Below are 13,731 nucleotides of genomic sequence, written 5' to 3'. Positions count from 1 at the left end.
ATGTCCAAAACTCCCAACAACAAGCGCCCTCTTGAGGCAGACGAAGCCTCGCGCAGCAAGCGGCGCCGGAGAGGCAATAAGTCTAGAGAGGAAGAGAACGATCTATTAGACATGGACCTCAAGGTCAACCAGTTATTTAAGAATGCCGATTCGCAGTTGATAGCCGATTACTACCTGCGGCAGCTCACGCGCTTTGGCGCTGATCTGAGTCCCATCGAACTGGCCGACCTGATCATCTCTGGCAAGTTTCTGAACCAAACCCAGGCCCTTGAACATGTCACTAACTGAATCACACTATCTCTTCCAACAGCAAACGCCATAAAGGATACTTCGTCATGGACAAAGGACAGAGTCACCGAGAGCCTCCCTGAATTTCTGGAAAGCTTCACAGAAAACCCTCGAGAGCTATTGAAAGCAGCCAAAGCCAAGGGCACTCCCCATACCATTGTCGTCTCTGGCGCAGGCTTGCGCTCGGCTGATATCATAAGATCGCTCCGCAAGTTCCAGAGCAAGTCATGCACCATTGCAAAGCTCTTCGCAAAACACATGAAGGTGGCCGAGCAGGTCGAGTTTCTTGGGAAGCACCAGGTTGGCTTGTGTGTTGGAACTCCGTCCCGATTAACAGAACTCATTGAAAATGGTAAGACTTATCCTGTCCCCTCGACATTCTCCGTAGCCTCACTTTTGTTTTACGAAGCTACTTACTAATTCTATTCTACAGGTGCTCTCAAACTGGACAAGTTGGAACGAATCATTGTTGACGCTTCATATATCGACCAGAAAAAGCGAGGCGTGATGGACATGAAGGACACTATGATGCCCCTGGCGAAATGTCTGACTCATAAAAATTTGCAAGGCCGCTATCTTGACGAGAAATCTCCCGTCAGCTTGGTGTTTTATTAATGCATGGCATACAACTAACTAGTTACATGGAGTTAAAAGTTTGACTACAAATGATTACAAAATACTTGGACAGGCACAGGACGAGGCTGATTGACGTCATAGGTATTAGTAATAAATGCGATGTATGATAGGGTTAACCAGGGACAGTGTCCTATCAAGTCACATAGTTGGTTGCCATTAAAATTTTGACGTAGTTGTGTCTACTTAGTTATGCACTTGGAAAAGTTTCAGCTCTTTCAAGTTTTCCAAGAACTAAAAAAAAACATTTTTCGCCTTGCAGCTATACATGCAATCGAGATTTTTTTGGATCTCACTTTGCTAGATCAGTGTGACTTGAGGTCCCTCGGCGGAATGTGTTCCACGGGAAGATTCCAAGGCGCAGCAGGAGCAGCAGGAGCAGCAGGATAGAAAGAAGCAAAGCCTCCAATGTATAGCCGACTCATTCCACATGGCTTGGAACACAGCGGAGAGCGAGCCGGGTGTAAGGTGGTTAAACCAGGCAATCCACCCACGCTTGATGAGAGGATAGGGCTGGAGTAGCTAGAAGGAATCTTGACACAAAGAAAACTAAGAGCACAATGGGAGGCCGCCATGCATCGGCATTACGCGAACTTAGCTTTTTGAAGGGATGTGGCACGTGTAATTCGACTACGTGCCTAATGACTGCCATATTCAACTGTGTGGGTTGGTGAAATCAACGAGAGTAAAGGGCCACCGAGTGCCATTGCGGTATAATGAGTTAGACAAGATACGAAGAGAGCCGCAAGTGCGAGACAGCCCAACCTGGGCGGCTTCCCGGATAACTATGCAAACCATGAGACCACGTGCTTAAGAGCTCTATGAAAAAAAAGCGACATGCATTTTCTTTTTGAGATGATTTCCACGACAGCCCATCACAGGCCACAGAGAGTCCCGTGGACCGTGAACTAGGGGCTATAAAACCCAAGCACCGAATTGCGAGCAGTGCGTCTGCAGGGAAAAGAGACAACCGAGGTCAATCAACGTGCCAAAAAGAGAGAAGAAGAGAGAAGAAGAGAGAAGAGCAGGGAGGCTGTTGCTGTGTCTGAGTTGTGAGTTGTGAGTTGTGGATTGGGTGTGCCATAGTTGGTGAAGTGTGGCTGGACAAAGACCGATTGCCGAGGAACACCCTGGCGCATTGAATGTGAAGGATCTATTTTTAGCATGCGGAGGAAAAGGGCGGATGGAGATATTTCCTTTTCCTATTTCAATGCCGAAGCCACCACAAAGCGACATGTCAGGCTCTGTCATCAGCTCACGCTTGCTATGAATCACCGAGACATGTGGTGCAGGTGTGGGCATAGATTGCATGAGCCTGCAGATATTGGCACTTTGGAATTAAGGTGCTGTCTTAGTGAAAGGGCCAAGTTGCCCCTGGGAGATCACGGCCTGGCGAGGCCATGTTGACAGTACCGCATGAGGCCTTGACTTTGATGCTCGCATGCTTGTTTGATACGCACAGGCTATAGCATTGCATATCGGCTTTCCAAGAGGCAAACCACATGAGCGAGGCAGATTTTGAGCTCCTGAGGCTTCTTTGTGTGAGCTGTTCATGGGCCTCGTGATGTTCTGCAGAGGCTGGCGTTATGCGGAGATATCGCGCTGGCGGTTGTCCTTCAAATAACCGAGAGACGAGGCCAAGGGGATCGTTGGATATAGACAGAGTGCGGTACGACTGTAATGTGTGCGTGCATGTATCAATGGGTAGAGGACAAACAAACGTATTGTTCACATTTTATTGCCTCATAGACGTAGCCTCGGGCTGATTCCATCTCCCCCGTTTTGAGGCTGGAAGTTACACAGAGGATGTGCATTGTGCGGAATTTGATTATGTAACTATTGGCAGCTGGGTACATTCAGGTAATTTCTAGTTGTCTACATGGCTTCGCCACAAACGCCACGTTTTGCATACGACCTTAGCCACCTGGTAAACCGAATTTCTCAACGCAAAGATAAGCAGCGTCATTCCCATGTTCACATGTGACATCTCGGCAGTTGTAGCGGAATTTTGGTTGCCTTTGGTCTCTAACAGCTTAAGAGAAAAAAGCCTCGCGCGATGATGAGGCCATTGAATAATAAGCCCCTAAGCAGAAGAGCCCCGGAGAAGTTGGGAGAATGCACAACTATGAACATATGTAGTTATGTATGTATGTAGTTACTTGTATAATGTGCTCTTGCATAATATAATGTACTTGTGGACTCGGCTGGACTTTTAATGGGTGCTGTTGGTTCAAGAAGGAATTGTGGGGTTGCTGCTCCGAAAGAGGAAAGCGGGCAGAAGCTAGAGTCAGTGGTTTGCCTATTTGGATTTGGGTGAAGGAAGAGTAAGCTATAGGTACAGGTACAATCCAGGTCAAACTCCAGGCCCAAGGCACCAAAAGTGGCGCTCTTCAATGCGTCTGCGTCTGTGTCTACGTGCGCCCCTGCTTTGCTTGCGAGGGGAGAAGCCAGCGGAGTCTTTGATAATTCCGCCGGCTGGTGATCTGGGAGGCCGCCACTGGCTGCCAAATAGCAGGCCCCAAAGAAGGCTGGCAGCGACAAGGTTGCGCCTGTTCTTTACGTAGCTACCCACTCCCACACTCGAGTACAATGTCCGCTGTCAGGCGTGCGCCTATTGGCTGAAAATGGGGCTGGCCTGGGATCTTAATGAGGTGTCGTATTGATGTGATTTCGGGAGGCTTTTATTTTCCTTTTTGGTGATGTGAGATTGCACTCGGGATTTTTCTTTCTTTCTCTCCCTCTTTTTTTTTTTATAAAAAATGCTGAAGTGTGTGTTGAAAACGAACAGAAACTTTCTCATTAACTAACTGACTAGCACACATTGGGGGTTTAGTTTCCTTTTTTTCTGGATGCAGCCAAGACTTTGTAGTAATCATAGTGGATGGTAGCCTGTAGCATCATGTCAAAACACCCGTCAAGGTCACTGACACCTCGGGTCTTACAGTGGTTTATAGAGCTTGATGCCCAACTTAGGCCCCTCTTGATTCGCTCTTGATCCATGTTTCGTTTCTACCTGGCTACGACACTATCAAACTTTTTTTTTCCCCTTCTCCCGCCGCCCTTTTCATCTCGAGAGGCTTGTCTTTTCCTGCCTCCCAAATTACATTCTAGTGCACTCCTCCCTTGAGCTGAAGAGCGCAATTCTGCTCTCTAATCTACCATTAATTCATATTCAAATCTTCGTGCCACTGTATTTCCTGCCATCGCGGTAGAGGCCTTATTCCACAAGTACACTGCAGCTCTGAAAAACAAGGGTCGTCGACACCTCCCTCTCGTCCGCCAGAGCCCTCCCGCCAGCAACCTCTGACTTGGCATCCAGACGAGGCTGAGTAGTTTGCACCTGCATCTCCTGCACCGGCACATCGTCCCTCCCGAATCTTGCTCCGAGACCTCATACCAATCCATCTCGACTCACTGCGCCTACCGTTCACCATGGCGCCGCCCTCTTCGTTACCACATGCCATCGAGCGACAAACTAGTGATCTGCTGCAGGACGCTATGAACCTGCATTCGCGAACGACCTCGACCGCTGCCAACCCATCAAATCTATGGCCAGCTGCGAGATGTCCGGAAGCCCTAGAACGTCGAGATCTCAGTAAAGGCGGGATCGCAGGTGTCAGTATTGGAAGCGTTGTAGGCTTGTCAATAGTCTTCTTCATTACGTATCCGTTTGTCGCCCGAGGCGTACGGTTAGGTTGGAGTCGTTGGAAGGCAAAGAGAAAGGCCAGCAAAGACGACCACCATCAAGCCCCATCCAAGTCAGAAAGTGACCGAGATGTTGAGCAGACGCGGCCAGACACCACAAGTCTTAGCCTCGCCCAGCAAGACCAATGTCCATCGCTGGAAAGAAGGGAGTCACACGAAATATCATCTAATTCTTCCTCGCAGCATGAGAGCGAAGACAGACCGGCATTAGAAACTCGAGCATTGTCGGACTGTTCCAACCCCCATGATCCTCATCCAGACGGCGATATTGGCAACGAGCCTCCCGAGTACATACATTTCACTACCGGGCTTAGCTCTACATACTACTCTTCCGCCGTGCCTAATTCTGCCTTTGGCCTTAGCAATGATGCTGAAATGCAGGACCCCGAGGAGTTTCAAAAAGCGCAAGAAAGGGCATCAGGAGATCAGCCAAATCGAAAGAGCTCTACGCTTATCAGCACAATCCGCAAATTCGCCCAAGGCTTCTCCGGAAGCACTAGCGATGCATCTGTGACTACCTCGGCTTCCAGAGGGTTGGACGGCAATGGAATCATGAATAGAAACATGACTGAGTCACCCACCAATATCGGCGCTGATTCTGCCATTGGTGATCGCGGCTTTGTTCTGCCCCCCGATGCTGTCCAGCGGGAGCACGTTCCTGCTGCGGATGCAAATGTGGCGCTTGCGCCGGCTACAGCGTCTGCAACAATAAATCCCATGGAAATAATGGGAATGGGCACTCTGACGGAAAACGAGCACACATGGCGGTTTACCCACGATCTGGCAGCTGATCCGGAAAGGAGTGCCGACCAAGAAGCCGTGAAAGCTCTGATTGACGCGGCCTATGTGAATGGCATTTCGCTAGACTTGGGCGAGCAGAGTCCAGGCATGGGCGCTGTTGCCATGAATGGTCCCTACACTGATGCTGATTTTAGCGGCAACGCCAGCAAAGATGCTTACGCTGCACTAAATCATAGTGTATCCGCCCATACGGTTACTGAAGGTTATACTGGATCCTTGCACCAGACAGCCGCTAAACCCACCTTTGGCATCCCTAGCATCACTGGCAATGCGGCTGTGCATGGTATTGTCCATCCGGCTGCCTCCCAAGCCCCTGTTCCTTGTCACACACCTCTGAATTTTAGTCACAGACCCGCTGGAGGTGAGGTACCCGTATCCCTGCCTGTGGGGGGCGACTTTACCGTGGTGTCTGAACAACCGCATGACGTCGTCGCGGCGGCTTCTAGGATTACACCATCGTCAATGAATGCCTTTCCTTCACCTATATCAATGACCACTGCCACTTCCCAGGATGAATTTTCCAGAGACCCTCTACACACCAATTCTCTCACTGCCCAGTTGCAACCAGACTTCAACACTTTTACACATATTCCTGCACTACCCAATAGCAGTTCTCCTCCTCAGCAATTACATCCCGAATTGCATAGTCAACAGACACTACTACAACTACAATCACAGCAACACCCCCAACAGCAACAGCCATTGCCACTTCTTCAACCGCAACAAGCAAACGCCAGTCTGGATTCCTCAAGTATTTCAGAGCATACCGTCAATCAGTCGCTTCTTTCAGTTCCCGGTCAACCTCAGTCTTGGAGTCAACAGCAGCAGCAGGCTCTTCCTCTTTCATCTGGGCCTCCCACCCCCAACATCAACTCTAACAACACGGGATTCTTGCCTTCCCCTCCCCAGGCGACAGAGAATCAATTAATGAACGCCTCATACGCCTCGTTCTACCCCCAGCCCCAAGCGTATGAGAATACCGACTCATACTCGACTTTTATTGATATAAACAACAGCATGATCCCAGGTGACATGGTATATCAGCCCCGGATGAACACAGAGTACGACCACACGCAGCAACTCATGGCTGCAAACATGTCCAATATGCCCATGAACGCAATGACTGCCGACTTTGATCTTGGCGAGTATCTGCCGCCCCAGCCTAGCCAGTACGGCCACCGCTACACGCTCAGCAACACATCCGCCGAGTATGGCGCCGATGTTTCGGATATGTCGACTCCCTACCCGTTCAACTCGCCGTCGGGTCCTTCAGTTGCCAACACGCCCGACACTCGCATTTCCATCACCCCGTCACCCAAGGTTAACCTGATGCACGACATGACCTCGCCTTATGCAGCGATGCACCAGTCATCACCCATTGCGTCTCTGAAGTGCGACGAGTGTGGCCGGACTTTCAGCCAGGCACACAAGCTCAAGTAAGTTTTACCTTGCCCCTTGCACTAACTATTTGATTTTCCCTGGACTTGTCTAGAATTGATTATTAACGGACCGGCCTTTTAGTCACCACAAGCGCTACCACGAGCGGCCTCACGAGTGTCTTCATGAGGGCTGTGGCAAACGATTTGGCACTAAGACTCATTTGGAGCGCCATGTCAACGACAAGCACAAGCAGACACGCAGGTATCACTGCACTGAGCCAGGCTGCCCGTACTCACGCGCCGGCGGCAAGGGCTTCCCGCGCAAGGACAACTGGCGCCGTCACATGCTCAACATCCACAACTGTAGCCCTGGAGCTGAGATTCAGGCTGATGTTATCGATGAGTCAATGATGAACACCGGTGCCTAAAGGCTGGGCCTTGTTGATATCTCGGCCCATCCATCTACCTTTGGCCTGTTCTTACCTTGTTGCTTGATGCACCTTGATACTTCGGCAAGCCATCGCCCTGCATCATTTGCGGTTGAGCTTGATGCTTACCCGACGACGTGAGCCTAGTCTTACGCCTGCCTTGTTATTTTTTTTTCTTCTTTTCATATCCTTGGACGCCCTTTCTCATGCAGTTTTGTTTTTCTTTTTTTCTTATCTCTACCTTGCATTTCTCTGATGAATCTTGTTGGATGCTTGAAATATCCAGTCCGTCCTTTTCATTTTCAACACCTTATACTGCCTGCTTACCATTTCATCATCACCACCACCTATACGTCCTGCAAGCCTGACGATTCATGACCAATGCCTATTTACGTTAAAAGATGAAGCCTGGCCTTTGTCTTCGCACAACACTGTTTTCCTTTTCCCCCTCTGTTTGAATTGTTTCTCTTTGGTTCTTTTTCTCATTCGCTATTGTTTTTTCTCCTGTATATTTGTGTTCTTTTAGTGTTCTCTTTTTCTTTTTGCTGTTTTTTCTTGGTTGATGCCACTGGTTTGGCACCACATCTACTATTCAATTTATAGACCAACAGACAGACACAAGATTACCACCACACTAGCGATGTTTCCTATAGTCATATTGTTTGTATATTTGGTATATTCCGGTGTCTCTTGACCATGGCACTGTCACACTTCGTTAACCTGTGGACCTGGCTGCCGTGGACTTTAATCTAAATGAACTTGATTTATGAGTGATGGACAAGTCTGCATCATTCACCAGCATTTGTCACTCTGATATTAACCTGTGCTCTGAGATGCGTAAATGAACGTATAACTAGTTAGTGGAACTCATGGTATCATAGACAACGACTGCCTTTATACAAAGAAAGACAGACGAGCCGTGGCTTTGGTATGTAAGTAGTAGGTCTAGTAAAGAAGTCGCAGAATCAAATGCAGAAACAAAAAAGGACAAAAAGCCGAAAACAGTCCCAATATCTAGAGACAATCAAGATGATTTCAAGATATTCCGCGCAAGCTTCTTTTGCGCCTTGACATCCAGATTCTTTTCATCCACCTCCTGCACAGCCCGGCCAACAGCAATGGTCGTCGCCAGCTTCTCGCTTGTCACCCACAGTCTGCCGTTGCGGCCGACAGCTGTCTCAAACTGCAAGCCTGCAGCACCTAGTTCCTCGAGGATCGGCATCTTGCCGTCCTGCACGGCCTTGGGCATGAGCAGCCGGCGCGCCATGCCCAGCGAGATGGGGAACACCATGCCGCCTGTCAGCGGGCCGAGCCCGTCCGCCTTTCCGGTGGTGGCCGAGACACAGTCCAGCTCGGCGTCCATGTGACGGTGGGCGCCGCTGACGCGCGCGTACACGACGGAGCCGGTCGAGAGCATGGGCCGGGTCTTTTTGTTGGCGCCTTCGAACGAGAGGTTGTGCAGAGTCGCCGGAAGCGTGTAGTCGGAGAGCGAGACGAGGTAGAGATCTCCGGCGTTGCGCATGACTGTGCCGATCACCAGGTCGCCGGGCGCCGGGACATACTACCAAGATGTGTGTGTTAGAGAAGACCGTAAATGCCATAGCCTGGCGTGCAACGAAAGCAGAAGGCTACTCACCCGACCGCTGCCGTTTTCCACCCACACAATGTTCCTCCGCACATCTGACGTCAAGATGCCTGGCACCGTGGGCATCAGCGTGCTGGGGGGTTCGATATTTAAGCCGGGCCCTAGGCGCAGAGGCTTCTTCTCATTTCTGGGGATACTCTCCAAGTCAATAGGCTGACTCGGCAGCGCAAATACTGAAGACGAAGCCATGGCGACGTGGTATTCCAGTGAATTACGCGCGCTAAAGCGTTCTTTGTATTTCTGGAGAGAGTGCGAAGTTATTTGCTTCAGTCAAACAATTGCAAGACTTGAGCTTGTGTCGCCCGTCGCAAGGCTGCCCAGAAAAAAAAAGCTTGCGATGAACCAAGGCTAATGGACCATAAGTTTGAGGATAAACCCTATTGATCACCATGTTAAGGTTAAGCATCAGGGACTCGCCATGGAGGGGCACAATCCTAGGCCAGGCCAGAGCCCCACATTTGGGGGGAAAGATTAGTTCCAAGGCAAAGAAAAAAGTTGAAGAATTATCACAGGCGGACTACTCTATTTTGGCGATCTTTTGGTTTCCGCTGTTGTCGTTGTTTCTTGTTAGAGAAGCTTTTTTGTGTTGCTCAGGTTTTTGCATCGACTTTTCCGACCCTTCTTTTTTTCTTAATTCCGCCATCTCACACACCACATCTTCACAATGTCCGTCACGACTGTTGCTCCCAGCGAGCGTGTTGCCATTGGTATTTCCTTTGGCAACTCGAATGGCTCCATTGCCATGACCGTTGACGACAAGGCCGAGGTCATCGCCAACGAGGACGGTGGTACGTACCCGGTGCCAGCTTAGAGAGGCAGGGGAGACCCAGAGAGCGTCTAGTGACGGCTGGTTTTGGCATGGGCGGCTCTGCTGAGGATGGAACACCGCATTTGACGCAGAGGAACAGAAATTTAACATGTCATTCTACACATAGATCGCCAGATCCCCGCTGTTCTGTCTTACGTCGATGGCGAAGAGTACTACGCCCAGCAGGCCAAGGCCTTCTTTGTCCGCAACCCCAAGAACACCATTGGTTACTTCCGCGACTTCCTGGGCAAGGAGTAGGTGCACACAGCCCGTGCCGTGGCTCATTCGCTGGCCACACGAGTAACTCTTTGCTGACAACAACTTACTGCGCAGTTTCAAGTCGATCGACCCTACCCATAACCACGCGTCTGCCCATCCCCAGGAGTCTGACGCTGTCGTTGCCTTCTCTGTCCAGGACAAGGAGGGCGACGAGGCCTCGACTGTGCCTGTCGGTGAGGTTGCTACCCGCTACGTGAAGCGTCTTGCGACCGCCGCCTCCGACTACCTGGGCAAGGCCGTCACTTCGGCCGTCATTACCGTCCCCACCAACTTTGGCGACAAGCAGAAGGAGGCTCTGATCAAAGCTGCCAACGACGCTGGCCTGGAGGTTCTGCAGCTGATTGCCGAACCCGTGGCCGCCGTCCTGGCGTACGATGCTCGCCCTGGCGCCGAGGTCAAGGACAAGATCATTGTTGTTGCCGACCTGGGTGGCACCCGTTCCGATGTCGCCGTTGTTGCTTCGCGTGGTGGCATGTACACTGTTCTGGCTACTGCCCACGACTACGAGTTTGCTGGTGCCCAGCTGGATGCTGTCCTGATTGACCACTTCTCCAAGGAGTTCGTCAAGAAGTACCAGAAGGACCCCCGCACCAACGAGCGTGCTCTGGCCAAGCTAAAGCTGGAGGCTGAGAACTGCAAGAAGGCCCTGTCCCTGGGCACCAACGCCTCGTTCAGTGTTGAGTCGCTGGTTGACGGTCTGGACTTTGCTAGCAGCATCAACCGTCTGCGCTACGAGATGCTGGCCCGTAAGGTCTTTGACGGCTTCAGCCGTATGGTCGAGGGTGTCATCACCAAGGCTGGTCTGGATGTTCTTGACATCGATGAGGTTATCATGTCTGGTGGTACCTCCCACACTCCCCGTATTGCCAACAACCTGGCTGGTCTGTTCCCCGAGACCACTGTTGTCCAGGCCCCTGCTACCGAAGTCACTGCCATCAACCCCTCGGAGCTGCAGGCCCGCGGTGCTGCTCTGCAGGCTTCTCTGATCCAGGAGTTCGACCAGGAGGATGTTGACCAGTCCACCCACGCTGCTGTCACCACTGTCAACCACATCTCCAACGCCATCGGTGTTCTTTCCACCGATGCTCAGGGCAAGGAGGTCTTCACCCCCATTGTTCTCCCCGAGACTGCGGTTCCGGCCCGCCGCATCGTGCACCTGGCTGCTCCCGCCGAGGGCGGTGATGTCCTAGTCAAGATTGTCGAGGGCAACACCCACATCAAGGTTACCCAGCCCGAGCCCAAGGCCAAGGCTGAGAAGACCGAGGAGGACAGCGATGATGAGAGCGAGGAGGAAGAGGAAGAGGACCTCCGCGAGAAGGTGTGGAAGGTTGGTGCTACTCTAGCCGAGGCTGCGATAAGAGACGCCAAGAAGGGTGCCAAGATCGAGGTCTCTGTGACCATTGGCGTTGATCTGACGGTAGTGTTTGCAGTGCGGGAGGTCGGTGCCAAGGGCGGTGTCCGTGGCTCAATTGCTGCTTAAGTTATGGGCCAGCCATTTACATAAAGGGTAACACAAAAAAAGCAAACACCTTGTACACAGACGTTGCAACCCGAACTTGAATGACGGTTGATATACGTGATAGAGGATATACACAAAAGCCCATGCGGAAGCGATTGCTGGATTTCTTGTTGTCTATAAATGGAAAAGAGTAAAAAAAGAAAGTAAAACAGCTGCCTTGTGAAAAGTCGAGCCTGACCTAGGCGTGTGACTGTGACTGTGATGCTGATGTCTGAAGACTACGAGAGAGATACTATGTAAAGCCACAAAGAAAAAAGAAGCAAAATGCAACCAAATACGCCAGAACGCCTTGCACGTTGTGCTTCCACCACAAAAAAAGGTTAGAAAGGAATTAATCAGATAGAAGGGGAGAAAATGACGGATACTCTAAACGGTCCGTTGTGCCGGCACGGTCCATGCAACCATATTGTCACGGATATCATGCTCACGAAGGCCGCGACCCTGCCTGTACCGCAGTTCCATGTCGAGCCCGTCCATGTCATGGTGATAGTCGTCGCCCGACCCATCCATGGAGACCAGACTCGTGAAGCTGCTGCTGCGGCTGCGGTTATTCAGGACTGGCGGGTAGTCGTCGTTGCGGCTAATATTTCGGCGGTGCACCGACGGCGTGCCAACCAGTAGCCTGCGTGAAATACGGTCCTGCGTAGGCATTTGGCCGTGGTGGCTGGACCGCGTGACGGTCGCAGCGCTGGTTTCGCTGACGCCGCTGCTGGCCCGGCGGTGGCGGTGGGATCGGTGCGTTTCGCCGGCGGGGGGTCTCCGGCCGTGACTGTGTCCGTGTCCATGGCCATGGTTGTGGTCGTGGCTGGGGGCGTAGCCGGTTGCGCTGCTGTGGCTTTCGTCACCAGAGGCGCTGTCATCGCGGTGGCGCGAGGAAGAGTAGTGGTCAACAGTCAGTCGGTTGGATAATGCCGAGGCCCTAGGTGTAGGTAGCTGCGATGGACGATGGCGATGCGTGTGGCTGCGAGAATGGGCGTAGGGAGTGTATGGAGAGTGCGTGCTGTCTACTTGGTGAAAAATGTCTTCAATCGCCTCATCCGCACGCAGCTCATCGTGCGGACAAAGCCACGAAGCTATTAACATGGAACGGTAAAGATCGACTTCGGCAACGTCGCGGGCCTTGCTGGAAACTACAATGGGGATCTCTTTATGGAGCGTTAGAAGTCTAATGCCGTGAATGGTGGCGCCCATTGCCTGGAGAACTTACTATTCCCATCTTCTTGCTCTGCGGTCTCGCCAACCAGGATTCCAGCTAGGCCGCTGAACACGGGGGCCGTTTTCAGAGGCGGCGCAGAATAGTTGCGGTCACCATCGACTTGCACCATGAGCACGCCAACTTTGAGGGTGCTGTTGATCTTACTGTCTTGGAGAAGATAGCGCCGGATAATTCCATCCTGCACGTCATAATTATTCGACAGCGCCGAGGCCATGGCAGCTGGACGTCTCCTCGATAGCAGCTGCACGTCCATGTTCATGCTCTCCTCGACAAACTCGCCCAGATTCACACGTACAGTTCCCAGGGGCACTTTTTCATCGCGCATGCCGCCCGACGAGTACTCCTGGAGCACCTCCAGCTCAAGCCAGCAATCACTAAGCCGCAGGCTCTTGTCGATGGGGATGCGCAGGTTTCCGACGAGCTTGGAGTACGAGTAGTGCACGCGGTGGTTGGCAATGGCACAGCGCTCAGTTGCGCCGCGGTGCTCGGCATGCATGGAGTGGGCAATGTGCCATTTGATGAGCGACCATCCGGCAACCAGCGGGACGTTATTCAAATCGTAGATCTGGCAAAACACGGAGCCCGAGGTCAGCAGTGAGCGGCGCAGCCGGAGGAGGGGGGCAGATTGATGACGTATTAGGGGAGCCGTTGGTTGTGTACCTTGAGATGGAGCTCGAAGCGCGGCTGGCGCACGTTGGCCTCGTGGGTGCGGAATAGCTTTTTCATGGCGCCTGGAAGCAGCGGCGTGAGTCTTGGTGAGTCGCTGTTGATGGCGGAGGTCTCGAAAGGTGATGCGCAGTGGGCAGACTGAATGCACGGAATAGGGATGAAGTGAAGCTTGGGAGAAGTAGGCGCAGTAGTTAAGGATAGAAGGATTGTGTTCAGCTGGCTATTTGTTTACAGCGCATGACAGGCTGAGTTATAGCACTTACAGCAGTGTTTACAGGGCCTTTTTCACTGCCAGCTACTAGATGCTCTGTATTAGTCCACTGTACGTCCGTTTCTTATCGATAAGAGCTCAACGATGTTT

The 13,731-nt window shown here is 51.7% G+C and overlaps 5 protein-coding genes across 5 annotated transcripts; 3 read left to right on the top strand and 2 right to left on the bottom strand.

Moving 5' to 3' along the window:
- On the top strand, positions 1–903 carry BROUX77_003896 (uncharacterized protein; the record flags this gene model as incomplete). Its single annotated transcript, XM_073748597.1, has 3 exons — positions 1–241; positions 311–640; positions 722–903. The coding sequence occupies 3 exons, from the start codon at positions 1–3 to the stop codon at positions 901–903; spliced, it is 753 nt and encodes a 250-aa protein (XP_073606321.1).
- A 3,450-nt stretch (positions 904–4,353) lies between these two features.
- Positions 4,354–7,234, top strand: BROUX77_003895 (uncharacterized protein; the record flags this gene model as incomplete). Its single annotated transcript, XM_073748596.1, has 2 exons — positions 4,354–6,863; positions 6,949–7,234. The coding sequence occupies 2 exons, from the start codon at positions 4,354–4,356 to the stop codon at positions 7,232–7,234; spliced, it is 2,796 nt and encodes a 931-aa protein (XP_073606320.1).
- Positions 7,235–8,258: 1,024 nt separating this feature from the next.
- BROUX77_003894 (uncharacterized protein) lies at positions 8,259–9,068 on the bottom strand (the record flags this gene model as incomplete). The annotated part of the gene is made up of 2 exons (XM_073748595.1): positions 8,259–8,795; positions 8,871–9,068. The coding sequence occupies 2 exons, from the start codon at positions 9,066–9,068 to the stop codon at positions 8,259–8,261; spliced, it is 735 nt and encodes a 244-aa protein (XP_073606319.1).
- Positions 9,069–9,543: 475 nt separating this feature from the next.
- On the top strand, positions 9,544–11,446 carry BROUX77_003893 (uncharacterized protein; the record flags this gene model as incomplete). Its single annotated transcript, XM_073748594.1, has 3 exons — positions 9,544–9,667; positions 9,815–9,941; positions 10,021–11,446. The coding sequence occupies 3 exons, from the start codon at positions 9,544–9,546 to the stop codon at positions 11,444–11,446; spliced, it is 1,677 nt and encodes a 558-aa protein (XP_073606318.1).
- Positions 11,447–11,851: 405 nt separating this feature from the next.
- Positions 11,852–13,427, bottom strand: BROUX77_003892 (uncharacterized protein; the record flags this gene model as incomplete). Its single annotated transcript, XM_073748593.1, has 3 exons — positions 11,852–12,630; positions 12,693–13,266; positions 13,362–13,427. 3 exons carry the CDS (start codon positions 13,425–13,427, stop codon positions 11,852–11,854), a joined length of 1,419 nt encoding a protein of 472 aa, XP_073606317.1.
- Between the last annotated feature and the right edge of the window lie 304 nt (positions 13,428–13,731).

Source organism: Berkeleyomyces rouxiae (assembly GCF_048999995.1).
Source record: "Berkeleyomyces rouxiae strain 22BRR77 chromosome Unknown BrBRR77_ptg000003l, whole genome shotgun sequence".
Classification (NCBI taxonomy): domain Eukaryota; kingdom Fungi; phylum Ascomycota; class Sordariomycetes; order Microascales; family Ceratocystidaceae; genus Berkeleyomyces; species Berkeleyomyces rouxiae.
Note: the sequence above shows the minus strand (reverse complement) of the source record. Positions and strands in the feature narration are given on the sequence as shown.